Below are 20938 nucleotides of genomic sequence, written 5' to 3' on the forward strand. Positions count from 1 at the left end.
AATGTTATTAACTGCAGATCAGGGCCCTCTCTCAGCCCTACACCAGAACATGAGCAGAAGTCGACATCCTGACCTTGTAAGTAAAGCAGATACATCAAATATTTTTTCTCTTTGCAAGTGATCCAGACTATACCTTAAAACGTTTCAGGTTCAGACGAGAAATGCAAGCAGTGCCACTTATGTACACATTGGCAAATCCACAAAATTGCTGGCACGCAGGAGGCAAAATATAAACATAAAAAACTAACTGAGAAACTAATAACTGCCAGAATTTGCTAAAAACTACAAAAAACCAACACCAGCATCATCTAGAATTTTACATTCAGAATAACCTTCTCTGATAAATTTGACTCTGCCACATTTATGGTGATTGGTGGCTGATGCACCTGACTAAATCACATTTCATCTTTACTTTTAGAGAACATCTACTCCCATCTGGATGAGGAAAGTTCGGAATCATCTACACACACAACATCTCTTCATGTTGACAGACCGTGGCCAAGGCCCAAAGTCTTTATTTGCTACTCTAGCAAGGATGGCCAGAAACACCTCAGTGTCATCCAGAGCTTTGCTTACTTCCTGCAAGACTTCTGTGGCTGTGAGGTAAGAATGTGCCCCATCTCTTGCTGCCAATTGGTTTCTCCATCTTTTCCTGTATCCCTCGCTGAAAACAGTACCTTTGAAAACTATTCACCCCCAGGAACTTTTCATATTTTATTGTTATACAACATTGAATAAAAGTGGATGTAACCTCGGGGATTTTTTGATGTTGATCAACCGAAAAAGACATTCATATGGGGTCATGCTTTTGAATTGAAGACGCATCTCTCCCCCTAATTCATTGCTTAAGAGTGCTATTTTCAGTTCAAAAGAATGACACCGTGTGAAGGGGCATCCTGTTTTGTGGACCAGTTTCATTTTCCAGTTACTTATTGAACAATATTGTTTTTAAAAATGCATGCATTTTGCATCACTACAAACCTCATGGGGTAAGTATAAAAAATATACTTTTTGGGTGAAGTACTCCTTTCAGCAAGTTCTTAAAGAACTACAGGAGGTAACGTTTTTGGTACTTAATAATCTTGAAACAGTAAATGTACCTAATGACACTGACAAAACTCCAGCAGAACCATGGTTGGGGCTGCACACCATCAACCAGCTGACTGTACATCTAAATGAATAATTCAAATAAAGTTAACATTATTGTGTAATTAGATAAAATGCCAAACATGCCATACTGATGGTGTAAAACAGAAAATAATAAACAACTTAAAGAATACATTAGAGGCTTGGTAGAGCAGGTCTTAATTTTGGAGATCCATTCTCAGGTAAGCTTTTGATCAAATAAGGGGCATGTCCAGGTCTAATGGGGGTCTCATTACACTGTAGATACGAAATGCCATTGGCGTCAGTTGCAACAGCTACTGTGGCATTGGCAAGGGTATTACATGCCTAAGATGAGCCTGGAAGATGATTCCCTGACACACATGTCTATAGACATATAGACCACAGTACTATTTGGAGCTGTTACATCATGTGATAATGCTTTAGTCAAACTGACCACAGCATTTTTAACATTAAGCTTCAGTCAACATTTGTTACTGAGCTCTTGAAATGATAATGGCAAATTTTAGCTTTCTGTTTTCTCTCAGTGTCTTCTGTCGTTTCTTTTTCTCCCTGTCTTTCCATAGTTATTTTGCATATTTGTCTAATACACAAAGAGAAACTGGACACTGCGAACCCAGCCATTTGAAGTGCACAAACTGGAGGAAATTAGGGAAGAATTTAGGAAGAAACCTTGTGAGAGTTGCCTTTTCAGTGGCACATTTTGTTGCTATAAAGTACAAAACGTTTACAAAGGTGTCCCCAGACATGTTCTCTTGTCTAGATAATTATGTCTGGCCCCACGAGAATCATTTATTTTGTACTTTAGATTTGTAATTATTTAGATCACTTTGCAGATTTCTGCTTTCACTTGCATTACATGACCTTAAAGTCATTTTCTTTTGATCGCCGTCAAAAATAAATTCACTGTGACAATGTTATCTATCAATAAATTGTGAAAAGTTCCAAAGGGTGAGTCATTTTTTTTTTATAGACACTGTAATTCTAGCACCAATAAGTAAATATTTTAGACTTGTTTTGTTTGTGAATTTTTAAAACTCCACCTTATCAGGCCAAGCATATTTCCTAAGATATGGAAAGATATGATGAGACCTTGTTTTCAGTTGCTGGAGATGCTATATCTCCTTGGGGAAGCATGTGAATGTGAATAGGAATGTGTGCTTTTACATTGGCAGCATGTGTGTGGATGTGCCAGTCTAAATATAAATCTTACGTGTGGCATGGGAGAGCGTTCGTGTGCCTACATTAGATGTGCCAGTTTGTGTGCTCATGTGTACTGTATATTTGCAAGCACATTTTACTGCCTCTGCTACTTTTCATACTATTCAAGTGGCTGTTTTGTAGTGGCACACGTGTGATCAGATATGATGGGCACATTTTCATTTCACCTTGTGTTTTGTTGTTGCAGGTGGCTCTTGACTTGTGGGAGCATTTAGAGATGTGCAGAGAGGGCCAGATGGAGTGGGTGAGTCGACAGATCAGCGAGGCCCATTTCATCATTACCGTCTGCTCCAAAGGAATGAAGTATTTTGTGGAGAAGAAAACCCGCAAGCAGAAGGACAGCAGCAGTAGGCGCATGTGCCCAGGGGATCTCTTCGTGGTAGCCGTTTCACTAATTGCTGAGAGAATACGCCAGGCTCGGCAGAACTCCAACGACCTTTCCAAGTTCATCGCTGTCTATTTCGATTATTCCAGAGAGAGCGATATCCCAGCAATACTGGATCTTGCCACAAAGTACAAACTAATGGATCATTTGCCTCAGCTATACTCTCGGCTCCACTCACGAGATGTTAGTCTCCCTGATGCTGAGCCTTGTCCTGTCCATATCAGCAAGCGGAACTACTTTCGGAGTAAAGCAGGCCGCTCCCTCTACGTGGCTATTTGCAACATGCACCAATACATTGAGCAGGAGCCTGACTGGTTTGAAAAGCAGTTGCAGCCAGTCCCGGCCCTTGGATTCTTGAAGCCGGAGCCTGTCCAGGAGGTGCCTGACAGTGGTCTGGTCCTGAATGAGGTGGAATTCAAACAGCCACCTGAAGGAGGTTTCCCACTCAAGAGGACCATCAACATCATTCCTGTTGTGAACTCTGCCGCCTGCTGTCTGGTACAGCATGTGAATGCCCACAGGGAGGTCGAGGCCGGAGCGGTGCTTCATGTCATGGAGTCTGCAGGACCTTCAGACATGCCCAGAGACTCTGGGATCTATGACTCTTCTGTGCCATCCTCTGAGCTCTCTATCCCATTAATGGAGGGACTGTCTACAGACCAGGTGGAGACCTTGTCTGTCACGGATAGTGTGTCCTCATCTTCTGGCTTGGGTAAGACAACGTGCCTACTTTAAAAGAGTGTGAGCGTGCATTCATGTAGTCAGTTGTACATCCGGTTTAATAGATATACAACCTGCAACACTTGTCCATTATTCTGTGAAATTTCTCACTAACCTTCAGGCAATCTTTGATAGCATTGAAATGACAAGTGCTCCACCACTACTGGGTCAGAGTGCTGACGGTCGGTCATTGCAGGGCTGCCCTATACAGGGAGTGCAGAATTATTAGGCAAGTTGTATTTTTGAGGATTAATTTTAATATGGAACAAACACAGTGCTATCAGTCAATCCAAAATGTTAATAAACCTGAAACCTGAATGTTTCACAACGGAAATGTGAGTGTGAACATCATCAGGGGAATACATATGTGCGCACAATTATTAGGCAACTATTAGTGTGCAGATTTATTATGCAACTAAAGGAAAAATGAAAATTTTCCCATCTCACTTGTTTCTTTTCATCTGTTATAGTGAGAATAATAAACAAACACCTCAAAATTTACAAATAAACATCTCTGACATTTCAAAAAAAATAAATCAGTCAATCAATGACCAATAGAGCCACCCTTCTTTCCAACAACAGTCATAAGCCTTTTTCCATTCATGGAGTCTGTCAGTTTCTTGATCTGTTGACGATCAGCTTTTTGTGGAGCAGTGACTACAGCCTCCCAGACACTCTTCACAGAGGTGTATTGTTTTTCTCCCCCGTAAATCTAGCGTTTAAGAAGTGCCCACAAGTTCTCGATAGGGTTTAGGTCAGATGAGGAAGGGGGGCCATGTCATTATTCCTTCATCTTTAAGGCCTTTACTGGCTGGCCACGCAGTGGAGAACTTCTATGCAAGTGATGGAGCATTGGCCTGCATAAAAATCATGGTCTTTTTCCTGTATCACTGTTTGAAGAAAGTGTCTTCGAAAAACTGGCAGTAGGTTTGGGAGTTGATTTTGAGTTCATCTTCAATGCAAAAGGTCCAACTAGCTCATCTTTAAAAATACCAGCTCATACCAGTACCCCACCTCCACGTTGGAGTGGAGCTCTGTGCCCATTACTGATCCACAGGTCCATCCATCTGGTCCATCAAGAGTCACTCTCATCTCATCGGTCCATAAAACCTTTGAAAAAATCTGTCTTCAGATATTTCTTGGCCCAGTTTTGGCGTTTCAACTTATGTTTCTTGTTCAGTGGTGGTTGGGTTTCAGCCCTCCTTACCTTGGCCATGTCTTTGAGCACTGAACACCTTGTACTTCTGGGCACTCCAGGTAGGTTGCAGCTCTGGAATATGAAAGTACTGGAGGATAATGGGTTCCTGGTAGCTTCACGTTTGATTCTTCTCAAATCTTTGGCAGCTAATTTGCGTCTTTTGTTCTCAACACGTTTCTTGCGACCCTGTTGACTATTTGCAACAAAATGTTTGATGGTTCTGTGATCACACACCAATATCTTAGCAATTCCAAAAGTGCTGCATCCCTCTGAAAGACTTTTTACAATTTTTGACTTTTCAGAGTCAGTTAAATCTCTTTTTTGGCCCATTTTGCCTGAGGAAAACTAGCTGCCTAATAATTCTGCACACCTTGATATAGGGTGTTGATCTCCTTAGGCCACACCCTCCCTCATTACACAAATACACATCACCTGACGTGCTTAAATCCAATAAGCATTCAAGTTAATACAGCTTGGAGTTGGAATATACGCATTAAAAATGATGATATGGTCAAAATACTCACTTGCCTAATAATTGTGCACACAGTGTAGTACCAATGTGAACTCATTTTGAAGTGCAATGGATTATGTGACTAGATGGTTTTGGAAAGATGGGCTGGGCTGGGGAAGTATGCTGTAGGCCACTCATGGCCTTGTTTCACTTTGCTCTGGATATTCAACCTTTACCTAATACTGCAACACTGCCTGAAGATTTGCCAGCACCCTTAAAAGCAGAAGTAGAATATTAGAACAGTTTTAATGAGAACAGGCCATTTAGCCTAACAAGCTCACAAATTCTATTACCCTAGATTCTTCAAAATAACATCAAGTCAAGATCCCTAACATCCTACAATCCATCGCTTTATTTGGTAATGCAATCCATGTGTCTATGGTTCTCTGGGAGAGGAAATCTTTTCTAACATTTGTGCAAATCTGCCCTTAACAGGTTTCCAACTGTGTCCCAATGTTCATTTTAAAGTAAAAATTGGGATCCACTGCACCAATTCCCTTCATAGGTTTAATCACTTCAATCATGCCCCCTCTTAATTTCTGTTTGCTTAAACTGGAAAAGTTCAACTCCGTTAATCACACCTCATAGTTCAAAGTTCTGTAATCATATAGATGCTTACTTCTGAACATTTTCTAGGGCTCCTACATCTTTTTTGTAATTTGGACGCTAACAACTGTACACAGTTCTCCAGGTCTGAAAAAGAGGGTTTAGAAAATGAATGCTTAGAATTTGTCTCAGTGAAACTGAATATCGAGACAGAGTATGTGAGCATAAGCATGCCTTATGATTTACTCAGGATTGTGTATCCCATTCTGCCTAAAAATGCTTTTCCTCCATTTAATGGAAAAAAAAAATCTCAGGACATTAATTAAGTACTGACACAAGAACAAGGTGGGAGCCAAGCAGCGACAATAAGGTGACCTATGCAGGTCTCTGCAGGGGCATGGTGGTGCTATCTGAAGAGACTCACTGGACAACTGTTATTTGCTTACTTACCAGAGTTGTGATGGCAGCTCTTTCATGTTTTCTTAAAATACGCCCACTTGTTGCTTTAGTAAAGCAGGGCAGCAGCAATCTGTTGTCAGCGTTACATACATACTGCAGCAAACTTGACATGCTGCTCATCTGAAATGAAGAAACACTTGGAATGATGAACTGGTTGGGAGAAAGCAGATGTGTTAAAGTCAGACTCGCAGGCAGCGCCCACACCTGTGTGCATACCAGGTGGTTTCTTCTTGTCCACACCTCCCCTTTCTTATATCCTGTTGGGCTCACCTGTTTTTAGGAGAATTTGGGCTGAAGCCACCTGGCAGAATGCCTGTAAAACTAAAAATTATTTAAAAAACTGAACGTACATGAACAATTGTACTATACTGTATCCTTATCTCGTAGGCAAGTTGGGGGTGCAAGATGGAGGAGGTCCATAATTAACCCTTTGGACCCCATGAAGCTGTAAAATGAAATTTTAAAGCATGTTATGGTGTTATAAATCACTCAGTGCCCATTACTAGGCTTGTGATGAAAATGGGCTAAAGTATAAATTCAGAAGAAGGTCATTGTTTGGTGTTTCTTTTCATTTTAGACTCCTTAGCCCTTGACATGACCTGCTTCTGCCATCTGTGCTCTTAAAGAAATACTCCACCCAAAAATATTTGCCTTTTTGAATTGAGCCACCTCTCTCCATCATTCATTGGTCAAGAGTTCTGTCTTTAGTTCAAAAAGGCAATCCCACAAAGCTTTGTTCTCTTGTTTATGATGCGTGCTGATTTTTCCAGAAGTATATACAGTATTTAAAAAATAGCTTAGTTAAATAGCATGTGGTTTTCACATTAGCAAGCATATGTGGATTATGCAACACAAGTAACATGAGATTTTTTTTTCCCCTTTTCCGCATGGATTTTTGCTGAATACACAGCATTGGTCACTGTTGGGTCTCATTCTATCAGAAACGTTATGTCCTTTCTTCACTAAAACATGAGATTAAAAAAAAAAAATCTTGGTCACCACTACAAACTACAAGTAACATAAAAAATATATTTTTGGGTGGAGTACTCCTTTAAGTAGGCGAATTACATCACATATGGATCCAGTTGTATGCAAAATGCAAGTTTTTTGTTACAATATTGTTAAATAGTGAATTCTGGAAGAAACAGAGCAAATCATAAATGGGAAAGCGGAAGCCTCATGTGAATCACCTTTTGAACTGAAGACAGGACTCTTGACCAACTAGTATCCCATGAGACTTGTACTTTCCGGTTTATGATTCTACATGTGCTTGGGGACATTATCACAAAAGTGTGGGTTGTTTTTGATTTCCCATTGTACATGTTACACAGTATCAAAGTGAAGATTTCATTGTTCAGCCAACAATAGAGCACTAAAGGCACCTCTGATTATCATGATGTATTTTAAGCACACTGCTTGGACATCATCTTTTAACAAATGTAAAACATTATTAACTCTTTAATGTACAAATCCTGTTTCCGTGTATGTCAAGCCGTAGTTAACTGTTCAGATGTGTGAATGGCATTCCTTTCAGAAGCTGGTTAATTTTTTTTTTTCCTATTTGTATTGCAGGAGATGAGGAGCCACCAACACTGACCACTGCTCACCAAGCTATCCCATCTGCTTGTAAAGCAGAGCTTCATCACATTCATGTGGCAAGTACAGGACTGCCAACTGTGGCCCCATTGTAGTGCTTTGCCCACTTCGTTCATAAGCATTGCCACTTTAGCTGCTCACCAGCCTGCCAGTCCCCCCCTCCTCCACCCTTGTGACCTTGAACCTGTGGACTACAATGACTCAGTGGGGTCTGTTTTTTAGACTCAACACTTTTTTTTTTTTTACTTTACATCCACTTGCTTATGTTTTAGTTTCATTAAAAACAGACAGTGGTCACTAGGCATTGACCTAGAAGGACATGGTTGGGGCCTGGACACTTGTGTGCTTTTTCTGGAGTGTTGACTTTGCTCATCTTGACCAGTCATTGTTCCTCAGGTCTGCAATTCTGAAGCACAATACATGGAATCTCTATTATATGTGATTACATTACCAGAAGACAAGAAGCTGCTTTTGGTACCATGCAGGCCTTTTTCAAAGGGATGGTTGCTGGCTGTGCTTCTAGTTGCGGTTTACTTCAGTGTTGTCAAAGCAGGCCATCACCAAAAACCTCTGTCAAACTCAAGAAAAATGGGAAATGCAGAAGACAGCCTTCACAAACTGGTATCTGTACGTTGCCTGCCTGGTACCTGGCAAATAATAGTATGTGGCCATGTTTGCCATCCAAGTAACTAAAGTCAAACAGACACTAGAAATGTCACATAATAGCCAAATGTGCTGCACTGGAACAGCTGGCAGTACTCGGCTCAGTGAATTTCCACATTGGCTACTCACCCAATAACCTGTGTGCTGTGGCAGTGTCCACAAAGTGCCTGAAATTATCTGAACACCAAAATCTTCATCGAGTAGAACAATGCAATGGTGCACTATCAGGATTGTTGGGAATGGGGTCTTAGCAGACAGCTTCTCTCTTTCCACACTCCACTTGGGTTCCAGTGTTGAAGTTTTAAGAAGGCGGCTAGAAAAATAATGAAAGATGGTCACTGTTGACTCTCTTAGTTCAGCCCTCACCCTTCTTTACAAAAATGCAGTCCTCATTAGTGCTCGGTTTCCATGGTCCACATCCATGTGTAAATTTTATTTGTCTGACTGTGGGCCACATGTGGCACGATATCAAATGTGCGATCTATGAAAGCAGCACTCATGAGAAAGCACATCTAACCTTCTGGGACCTGCTTGGCTTTGGCTCCTAGACTGTCTGAGGCCCAAGAGATGCCACCATTTCAAGCTTAGGGGAGAGTAGCATTCACAGCAGGGGTAAATGAGTGCCACTCTGGCTGGATGAAGTCAATGACCCAGTCCCATGAGTGGCATAAAGATGACAAGTTACAGCTGACTTGAAGGGTGACCATGACTGACTCTAAGCCAGCTTGTTTCTTTGTTAACAATTAAGTTTATTTGGAGGTGTAGCATTGAAGTAACATAAAACCGTTTTAGAATAAGAGTTTTTATATCTTAAATTTGTATACTTTTAGACAATACCACAAGTGGTAGAAGCTCACATGTACTGCTTTTTGTCAGTTTTAATTTATTGCTAAAGATTCAGCTGCATGACAGTAATTTAAAGCAATATGTCTAACATTTGTATTGCATTAAGTCTGGAACAAAAAAGCAGCCCACGATGAGAATATGTGGCTGAGAGCATATTGTGATGCCCAGTGACTCCAGAGGGCAATGCTGCCATTTTGTTCGTCTCCATTTTAGTGCCTGGGATATTGAGCAATCTTTTGCATTCTGTTTTATATATAAGAGATACCTTATTTTTAATAAAAATGTAATCAGACGGACTGCTGTGACTTTTTGGGGCATGTTTGACTCCATACTGGAAACCCTGGTGTTGCTTGAAGAAGTCTGCCTTTGTGTCCACTTGAAGCTGATTGTTTCCTAGATGGTGAACAATGCATACTGCACTCAACAGTGGCTAAAGATGTTTAAACTATGAACAACAGTTGCTTCATTTCCACAATATTTACAAAAAAAACGCTCAGATCACCACAACATATCATTGGAAACATTCAAGTTGAGTTGTCTTTCGTTATTCGGGATAATTTCATTGTTATCACTCTTTAATATTGTTCTTTATCAGTATGCTGCTGCTGGTGTATGTGAATTTCCCCTTGGGATTAATAAAGTATCTATCTATCTATCTGATTGTGTCAAACTAATCTTCAGATAGGCACTTTGTAATAGATATATCTTTATTTGTCCCAAGAGGGAAATTTAGCTTTTTACAGAAGCTCAAGAAATGTTAAATAAAACAATAGCCATGCTCAAATACATCTTAAGAATTACAAAAATGAAGAAAAACCTTCTTTGTTAATGAAAAGAGAGTACTCACTATGAAGCAGAGTCTTGTGGTCACATCGATTTTCATGTTTGATCTGTTTTCAACGATGTTGCAAATAAGTAGCATTCCTCCATGAGGCCATTTTGTACTGTTAAGTACTGTTACAAAATCTGGTAGCCCTGACCAAAGGAAGGAGAATGAATGGAGAGTTGGGTGAAGAGTGACAAGTCAAAAAATGTCTTAATGAATTTATATTTCTGTTATGCATAAATAGGACTATTCTGTTTTTAATTTAAATAATTAAACACAATAACAAAACACAATTCAATCAAAAACAGAACAGCAATAATATGTTCAGGAGAAAAATCCATCAAAGTCAACACTTGGCCTCCACTTGACTTAGAGATCTATACCATAAGCTAGACCCCTCTACATGGTTCTTCGCCTACAATAAAATAGCAAATGAATGATTACTATAGAATTATATTTATTCACTCTTACCAAATTCTGTGTATATCTTTGCAAATATAATTTGATTCTTCTAGTTTCAGACAGAGTGGCACAGTAGTAGCGCCTCGCAGTTAGAAAGCCTGGGTTCGTTTCCCAGGTCCTGCCTGCGTGGGTTTCCTCCCACAGTCCAAAGACATGCACGTTAGATGCACTGGCGATCCTAAATTGGCCCTAATGTGTGCTTGGTGTGTGGGTGTGTGCCCTTCGGTGGACTGGCGCCCTGCCCAGAGATTTGTTCCTGCCTTGCACCCAGTGTTTCCCGGGATTGGCTCCAGCAGACCCCCGTGACCCTGTGTTAGGATATAGCAGGTTGGATAATGACTGACTGACTAACCAATTTTAGACAATGGAGAACATCACTTTCATATTAAGTTATAGAAGATGGGTCAGAATTCTTCGAGCAAAGCAAACAAGTCTTCATGCAACCTGTGTAGCACTGGATATCACAACGCAAGCTGCCCATTTGATTAATGTTGTTTATATGTGCAAGTGAGAATTTCACTGTACTCCTTATATGTATACTATATACCCAAAAATTAATTTTGCATAACAAGCATCTCTTTTGTAATCTGTTTTTAGGATGGAAATTATTAGCTATCCACAGAAAATATAAAAACACAAAGTATTTAAGAAAAGATTAAATATACATTACATATTTGACAGTAACAGGAAAAACAACTCCCGAGCAAATGAGAGCAGGAAAGAGATCAATTAATCAGAAATTAAAGTTAGGAAAAGGTATCATACAGGACAGGCTAAGGAATCATATGGAGGAATGGCTGTAACGAGTATTCCTGCCACGTGCAAAAGTTCGCTGATGACACTGCTATTGTGGGCTGCATCAGGTGTGGACAGGAGGAGGAGTACAGAAAGTTAATCAAAGACTTTGTTAAATGGTGCGACTCAAACCACTTACACCTTAACACCAACAAGACCAAGGAGCTGGTGGTGGATTTTAGGAGGCCCAGGCCCCTCATGGACCCTGTGATCATCAGAGGTGACTGTGCAGAGGGTGCAGACCTATAAATATCTGGGAGTGCAGCTGGATGACAAATTGGACTGGACTGCCAATACTGATGCTCTATGTAAGAAAGCTCAGAGCAGAATATACTTTCTGAGAAGGTTGGCATCCTTCAACATCTGCAGTAAGATGCTGCAGATGTTCTACCAGACGGTTGTGGCGAATGCCCTCTTCTACGCGGTGGTGTGCTGGGGTGGCAGCATAAAGATGAAAGACGCCTCACACCTGGACAAACTTGTTAAGAAGGCAGGCTCCATTGTAGGATTAAAGTTGGACAGTTTAACATCTGTGACAGAGCGACGGGCACTAAGCAAACTCCTGTCAATCATGGAGAATCCACTGCATCCACTTAACAGGATCATCTCCAGGCAGAGGAGTAGCTTCAGTGACAGACTTTTGTCACTGTCCTGTTCCACTGACAGACTAAAGAGATCATTCCTCCCCCACACTATGCGACTCTTCAATTCCACCCGGGGGAGTAAATGTGAACATTAATTTTATTTTAATTCTTTTCATTTTTATTACTATTTAATTTAATATTGTTTCTTTGTATCAGTATACTGCTGCTGGATTATGTGAATTTCCCCTTGGGATTAATAAAGTATCTATCTATCTATCTATCTATACAGTACAGTACCTTTCTTCTATTTAATTTTTGGCCAACAGCGCCATCTGCTGGGCGACGAGGACAGTGCTCAGCATTTCCTTGGAGGTAGTCTTCAATTAAAAAAGTTTGTAGTGACGGCCGACTAAACGTTTTAGTCTCATGTTTCCAAGCAGAACAGAAATAACAATGCGTGTATTAGAACAGGCGTTTATGTTGACCGACACTGGACTGGACAGTACAAAGAAAATCAAAATGCTCATGAAAAAATCTTACATCACTCATCTGCCTTAATAAAAATAAAAGTGTATGTTTGTCGTCCGATTGTTATGTCTAATTCATTCCAAAAGATGGCGTATCAAACACTTTTCGTAATAAATCGCGTTGCGTTTGTCATTCCAATAGATGGAGCATCACAAACATCAACGCTGTATCTACAAGTCCTGTACTAAATGGCATATAACAAAGACATATTGAATGGCGCACTGCAAACGTTAAGGCTGAGGTCTATGTTGATTATTCAGATTAGTTAAATGACTCTAATCCGTTGGACTCTTGATCAAGGACCTTAACCTCCAATTGCTTCGTCCTGGGTATGACTTTAATCTGCACCCAGCCATGCAAGCAGGCCCTCCAATTTACTGAGAAAACTTGGGGATTGGTAACAGGATTGGTACTCCAGCCACCGTAAAAAAAAAAAAACTCACTGTTTCAATGTGGCGATAAGGTGTCACCAGCTTCTCTCGGGTCCCAATCCAGGTGGTTCGACGTGTGATGGGTGCGGCAACGTGCTATCAGCGCATACTCCCAACTTCTCTCTCTCTCTCTGTCTTTTCCATCACTATATTTACGTATCTGCGGTAGGCTGGCGCCCTGCCTGGGGTTTGTTTCCTGCCTTGCGCCCTGTGTTGGCTGGGATTGGCTCCAGCAGACCCCCGTGACCCTGTAGTTAGGATATCTCTTAGTGCATGGTGTTTCTTGATAGCACGTGAAGCTCAATGTTTGCTAATGAATAAGATTTTACAGGGCTGGACACTTCACCAGTGAATTAGCCGGGAACGCGGGTCTTCAATTCAAATGTTCGGTCGCATCTGAGCTAGTTCGATTTTATATATGAAAGTGTTTTTTTGGAAGTGGAGCTCATGACGTGTTGGCTTTAAATGTGGATTATGCGTTGTAGGTAACATGAGATTTTTTTTTCATGGCCTTTTTGTTAGCGCTTGCTGTTGTTCAGCGTTGGTCAGCATAGATGTCCGTTCTACATCGATCCCTCTCCCACCTGGACAGAGGCAGTGGTGCTGTAAGAATTATGTTTCTGGACTTCTCTAGCGCCTTCAACACCATCCAACCTCTGCTCCTAAGGGATAAGCTGACTGAGATGGGAGTAGACTCACACCTTGTGGCATGGATTGTGGACTATCTTACAGACAGACCTCAATATGTGCGTCTTGGGAACTGCAGGTCTGACATTGTGTGCAGCAATACAGGGGCACCGCAGGGGACTGGACTTTCTCCAGTCCTGTTCAGCCAACATACATCAGACTTCCAATATGACTCGGAGTCCTGCCACGTGCAAAAGTTCACTGATGACACTGCTATTTTGGGCTGCATCAGGAGTGGGCAGGAGGAGGAGTACAGGAAACTAATCAAGGACTTTTCCTGTCAATCATGAATAATCCACTGCATCCACTTAACAGTGTCATCTCCAGGCAGAGGAGTAGCTTCAGTGACAGACTTTTGTCACCGTCCTGCTCCACTGACAGACTGAGGAGATCGTTCCTCCACCACACTATGCGACTCTTCAATTCCACCCGGGGGAGTAAATGCGAACATTAATTTTATTTTAATTCTTTTCATTTTTATTACTATTTAATTTAATATTGTTTCTTTGTATCAGTATACTGCTGCTGGATTATGTGAATTTCCCCTTGGGATTAATAAAGTATCTATCTATCTATCTATTAAAAAATGTATTCTCCATTCTGCATGAAAACATGAAATTAAATTTTTTTCTCAGGTATTACTACAACTTACATGGCGTAACATATAAAAATACATTTTTTAGGTGGAGTATTCATTTAATATAGAGAGACCACAAATCTTATCATCTTATCAGGAAAATGACTGTCAGTAAGCAAGCATCATCTCCACCTACTTCCACAATATGCTAATGTCTGCATTGTATTCGAAAGGTGCTCAATCCTCAGTCCCTTGAGGTGAAATAGTGGGTTCAGTGTATTAAGGTCATGTAATGTCATTGTCTAACCCAAGGCTTCCCAAAGTGGTCTATATTGACCCCCTGGGGCCGATTTGAACTTTCTAGGGGTCGATAGTTTCAATAAAAAAAATTTGGGGGTCGACGACAGCAAAAATAGACCCCCTTACTACTGCTATTTGTTTGTTACTTCAAAATATCTATGATTCCAATAGGTACCTATTTATGAAGCAAAATAATTAAAAAAAAAAAACACTTTTTTGATAAAAACACATTACATACTAAACTTGTGAACGAAAAGGTAAAATGGGTCATTAAAAGAGTCACATGTAAGAATGCATGAAAATACATGTAGCACAAACATGTCTGTGCATTGTCTTAAAAAAACTTATCAAATCAAGTGTGGACATGAAAAACCGTTGCATGTGACTAGGGGGTCAATGGTTTTAAAAGTGTTTTGGTAAAGGGGTCTGCTGCAAAAAAAAGTTTGGGAACTCCTGGTCTAACCTGCTTAATCCAGACCAGGGTCATGGTTATAGCTGGCGTCTATCCCAGCTAGTATTGGGAACAAAGCAGGAACAAATCCTGGATTAGAGTGCCAGTCCATTGTAGGGTGAATAACCACACACACTAGGACCAGTTTAGCATTGCCAGTTCACCTAACCTGCGTGTTTTTGGAGAGCTGGAGGAAACCAACGGCGACACAGGGAGAACATACAAACTCCACGCAGAGAAGACCCAAACACATGAACCCTGGTCTCCTTACTGAGAGGCGGCAGCGCTACCACTGTGCCACTGTACTGCCCTGTGTTAAGGTGTGGTCAGAAAGTCTGGAGTAACTACATGATGCTATTCGTCCAACATCCCTAAAGATTTTTTAAACACCAGATTTATACAAAAGCAAATTAGGCATATGCCTATGTAGCCAAAACTTTTGGGGGCAATTACGTCACATTAGTGATGTCACTTTTTATCCTATACATTTAAAGATTAATATTGCAAAGCAAAAGCTTTGTGGTATTGCCTGCTTAAAAGATAAAAAAAAATATTTTAAAAAAAATGCTGTGCGTCCATCAGTATTTTATACTTGTACTACTAGTAAAGTAGACTGTAACAGCAACGACAATGCGCCTGAACAAATGGATTTGGCATCGGTCATTCCTACATCTGAAGCTTCACAGCTGTTTAAAATCACACAAGTCCAAGAGCAAATACACAGCACACCATCAAGATCAAGTTCAGATGAAGGTCTACAAAGCTGTTCTTAGGAGACCCAACAAATACTTCAGTATTAACAAACCCAACCAAAATACTGGAGACTTTTCTGCCTGTACCACGAAATATAGGACTGTAAGCAGGAGCTTAATTAGCAGCCATCCTTTTTGGCAAATGAAAACAGAGTACATTTATGTTGCTGTGTGAGCTTCAGTTCATGAGCAAATGTGACATTCATTCACCTGCAGAAAATTTGAGGATTCACTACCATTAGGATCTTAATGAGGACTTTGCCAGTAGATTTTGCCACTTTGCCTCCCTGGTCTCAAATCTAGACTTTGACAAGTCTGCCTAAACATTAAAATGGCTCATAAAATTACTGAAACCTCTCAGTTCCTAGTAGAATAGTCCTTCTCTGTTATGAAGAAGGTGACAAAATTAGCAGAGCTTACCAATAAGGGAGCACAAGCTAAATATCTTTGCTCTACTACTCATTGAGAACAGCATCACAGTATCCTTGGATTAAGAAGATGTCATTGAGGAGTTTTCAGTGAGGAAGATGAGGAGGAAGATCCTGTAGAGTGAGAGATGAGTCAAAACTTTTTTTTTTTTAGAGTAGCTACTATGATCTGTGCATAAACAACTAGGGTATGGGATTTTAACAACAACAACAACAATAATAATAATAATGACTAGTATAAATATTACTTTTAAACAAGATACTGCCCATATTCATACACTGCCTACAAGCACTAATGGGGCACTGAAGAACAACACTATCTGTAAGTATCAGGAACACCTCAATACCCACAGACTCAATACCAAGACGATCAGGCATCTTCCAGGGAGACTCACTTAGCCCACTCTGGTTTTTTCTCACTCTCAAACCATTATCAAACAGATTAAATAACACACAATATGGATATGAAGTCAAAAACCAACACTAACATTATACCCTATCACATCTATTCTATATGGATACCATAAAGATGTATGCAGGAACAAACAAACAGTTACAACAATTGCTGTTAATAATCAAAACATATTCACAAGACATACACATGAAGTTAAGACTGGGTAAATGTAAAACAATTAACGTAGAAAGGGGAATCATTAAAGAAGATGGGTATACACCTAAAATGTCAGCCAAATTGTGGCCATAGCAGTAAGAGAAGTATACAAATACCTTGGGTTTCACCAGGACAAACCTAGTAAAAAAATTTTAAATACTCTTACACAATAATATACCTCACGTTTTTCACAAACACACCTATGTGAAAACCACATAATTAAAGCCATCAATACCTACACTATACCAATACCACTCATATAATCCTTCAGAGTTATACATTGGTCATAAACAGACTTACAACAGCTCCAAAGGAAAACACAAACACAAGTCACACAAAACAAATAACAGCACCGCAAAGCAACCACAGAATGACTCACCATTCCCTGTGCTGTGGGAGGAAGGGGTCTCAGAGATATACATAATTTATACAACACACTGATTAAGAAAATTCTTCCACATTGAACATTGTGCATTAACACTATATAGAACAATAGTTCCCGCAGACACAATCTACACACCACTTAACCTCCATACTACAGGTAACATCACAGAGTACACAAAATCCACAAAATGTAAAACACAAGCATCAACCCAGTCAATATTGTATAACAGATATCCTCATGAACTACAACAAAGATCAGCCTTGCATGGATAAGATTGCATCAAACAGCAGGCTAAGCCATGGTGATGTGTTTGGTGAGTTAGAAGTGTTTATGTTAGCCAAACAAGATCAAGTTATAAACAAGAGAAACTGCAGAAAATATGTTCTGAAGGACGCTAACATTACAGACAGTGCATGAAGATACTGCCACAAGGAACAAGAAACAATCCAACACATCACATCAGGCTGTAACATACTAACACAGACAGATGACATGTGCAGACACCATCAGATGACAAACATTAGACATCAAGAACTGGCACTGCAACACAAACTAGTAGATGCATACACACCATGTTCTAAGAACGCTCAGCCCCACCACAGTACTAGGAAACAATACCCAAAAACTATGCTGGGGCAGAACTATACTGACAGACAAAACTATCCACCATAACAGAACAGATATAACGCTGGTTAGACAAACAAAATATAACGACATATGATTTACATTGCTATACCAAACACACACAACTTACAAAATATACACACAAAGAAAATGCAGAAGTACACCAAACTGAATGAAGACGTACACCACTTGTAGTAAATGGACAAGGTAATCACCGTGATCATGTTGTCATTCTATAAACACTACTACACAAAATCCTGCAGACTTTACATGTAAAACAATACAATGCTTAAAATAACAGAAAGCAGCCATTTTACATACATGTCACATAGTGAGGAAATTCTTTACACTTATGCACCAAATAAAACTGCCCTATATTTTGGCCTAGGCTTGATATAGGCATTAGCAATGGAGATATTCCAGAAATTACTTTGATTATTCAATTATAATAGTAATTATTGTTCTAAAAATAATATTATACAGGCACTGCTTCTCATCACTCCCTAAACAATGTATTACTAGATTGTTGTGTACCTTTTTATTAGTAAAATTCTTTTTATGTGATATGACTTGGCGGGGGGGCTATAGGGCAGTGGGGTTAAGGGCCCAGAAATCCTTCTTGCCTGTGTCTCAATATGAGGTAAACCCCACCCTGGTCCTATCCAGTGCTAGACATGTGTACCTAATAAAGTGGCCACTAAGCAGTGTCCCCATTTATTAGACACAGCATGTGAAGAAATAGATGGCTATTGTTGTGTTGAGTATAGATAAAAGGAAAACGGGACAAATAAAAGGAGCAATCTCTGGTTGTCATCTGACGTACCTGTATATGGATTTTAATCATGTGGCAAAACAGTGTTGTGTTTATAGGCCAGCTGCGGTCACAATGAGAACTTCTGCAAGTCAATGTGACTCAATGATCACATCACACTCTCATGCACACTAGACGACTCCGTCCCTAAGAGCACAGGCTCCTGTGCTGACTTCCCCTGCACATCCTGTTTAGCTGAAGGAGCAGCAGGACGGACGGCAAGCACTGCAGCACAAAGCGGCGCAGCGCAGTGAGGAGGCTGTCGTGCCGCCGCCGCCGCTCAGCCCTTATGGTGTGGTGTTGTCTGTTTGCGTACCTCAAGGTGAGTATGCCAGGGTGTCGACTGGTGGGGGAGGTGGGGAGTGGGGGTACACTCGGTGGACTGACAAGTTCAGAATATTAAGAGCCCAAAGCCTTCTTTTACGGCATGTCGACAGCTGCTGTTTGAACAGGATGTGAACTTGCGGTATTTTGTCACGTTTGAGCAGTCGGAGCCAAAGTGTGACAAGACCCGGTGGCATCCTGTACCATCTCAAGAAGAAAGCCTGCTGGTATAATGGGTTAACTAAAGGATGGCGGGCCAGGCCTACAAACCTGGAGTGTTACCTGTGGGTCATAGCACACTCTGTGATTGTCTGCTCTAAAGCTCAACTGAATTAGATGACAGAAGGACCATCCAGGTCAAGCTCCACTTAACAATGAGACGACCTTCCATGATCCGTAATGGGACACCTCAGGGGAAACCTGATCATCCCACTTCTGAGAGGAAGAAAGTACATGTCTTTACTGTGAAAGCTCAAGGTTGGCCCTCTTCCACATCAAGACCCACTGTCACACTTTGAGGTACGATGTCACGCAGACGAAAGAGAGACGTCCTGACCACATCCTGAGTAGCTTGTTTTGCGGCATTTTGATGCTTTGTAATTTAGATTGTGAACTAAAAGCAAAACCAGTAGCAATGCTACCAGAATGAGAGTAACACCTTGTTGGCTTCCTTCAGCACCAATAATGTATGATCAGTTCTTGCTTCCTGTGCATCTCTATTTTTTCAGAGCTGTTTTGTCATTTCTTTGTGTTGAAACAGACCTCAGCACAAACAACCACCTTTATTTATGATTTTCCTGGGTTTCTTTTGTCTGAGGTGACTCGCTGTTGATTACTTTGTCTTTCTCTGAATTCTCATAAGTGTGCCATTTAAGGGAATATGTACCTCTATTCCTTTTGCATTGTGTAATTCTAACTGGTCAACATAAAAGGAGCTATATAGACAGGAATTAGAGTAACCTTTAAAAGCAACAAGGTCATTTTTGATGGGCACAGTCCGTTGCGGGCTCATAAAAAAATAGAGCAAGTGACTTCTGAATAAGGCATCCTGAAGAATATAACACTAACACTATGTGCATTTAATGTTAATAGTCAAATGTTAATAATCAAACCTGTCCAACCATAAGGCAAGACTAATCTGGTCGCACAAAAGGTGTCATATAAAACAGAGGCCAATGAATATAGAAGTGGTGCAAAATGCTGGACACCAGTTAACCAAAACTGCACAACTTTGGGCATGTGGGATGAAAATCCATAAAGACACAGGGAGAATACACATGCTCAACGTAGGCAATAACGGAGTATGTCACTTGAACCTAGAACACTGGACACATGAAACTGGATCACTAACCACTGCACGGCTACCATGTAAATCAAGATCATTAAACACAAAATACATTTCTAAAAATAATAAAATACAATATTTATAAAATACTTGGTACAGGTTCACCTTCATTTTAGTTATGCTATGCAGGTTTCGACTGTCAAGCCATTGCCAGTGGCAGCGTAACCAAAGTTGGCGCATATATTTTCTTCAAGGGGTGGCACATTTAGCAATGGTCCCTCACAGTTCCATCACACTGGAATCGAGTCCATGTGGTGCTTTCATGTTCTTCCCACATTGTTGTGGGATGTCTTTTGGGTACACCTGATAACATACCATACCCCTGAAAACATGTCTTAGGTTAACCAACGCATTTCAAACTGGCCCTTTCTGAGACTGTTTCAGTGCCCTGTAATGGGCTGGTATCTGTTTTGCATCCGATGCTGTTGGAATATTCTCTGTCCCCCACTGATCTTGAACTGGATTAAGAAGGTTTGAGAATGTTGTGTTATGCTATTTTTTAACGTGAAATTCATACTGTCAGGTCAAACAGACTGATACTGCTGTGACAGCAATCGCCAGTCTAATGGCAAATTAGACCAGCTTTGAAAAGAGGGCATCCCCTATAAATGAAAACTTTATGCACAAAGTTGCAATAAATCTTCCTCTTTCAGATTTATTCCAGGAGTAGATTAATAGATCCTTGTAAATAAAACATTACAGAAAAAAAAAACTAGAAGCACCACAATGGCCTGCCTGCCACATTAAA

General features: G+C 40.5%; 2 protein-coding genes across 3 annotated transcripts in view; both read left to right on the forward strand.

Moving 5' to 3' along the window:
• Nucleotides 1–9566, forward strand: part of il17rd (interleukin 17 receptor D) — a 73826-nt gene extending 64260 nt beyond the window's left edge. Inside the window, exons 11-13 of the mRNA XM_039770986.1 lie at nucleotides 419–603; nucleotides 2534–3443; nucleotides 7738–9566. Coding sequence (XP_039626920.1) covers nucleotides 419–603; nucleotides 2534–3443; nucleotides 7738–7856 — 1214 coding nt within the window. The 3' untranslated portion in view covers nucleotides 7857–9566. The remainder of the gene's footprint in view (nucleotides 1–418; nucleotides 604–2533; nucleotides 3444–7737) is intronic.
• A 9157-nt stretch (nucleotides 9567–18723) lies between these two features.
• arhgef3 (Rho guanine nucleotide exchange factor (GEF) 3) overlaps nucleotides 18724–20938 on the forward strand; it is a 60157-nt gene continuing 57942 nt past the window's right edge. For both annotated transcript variants that reach the window (XM_039770725.1, XM_039770726.1), the window contains exon 1: nucleotides 18724–18843. In XM_039770725.1, coding sequence (XP_039626659.1) covers nucleotides 18811–18843 — 33 coding nt within the window. In that variant the 5' untranslated portion in view covers nucleotides 18724–18810. The remainder of the gene's footprint in view (nucleotides 18844–20938) is intronic.

Source organism: Polypterus senegalus, chromosome 12 (genome assembly GCF_016835505.1).
Source record: "Polypterus senegalus isolate Bchr_013 chromosome 12, ASM1683550v1, whole genome shotgun sequence".
NCBI lineage: Eukaryota > Metazoa > Chordata > Cladistia > Polypteriformes > Polypteridae > Polypterus > Polypterus senegalus.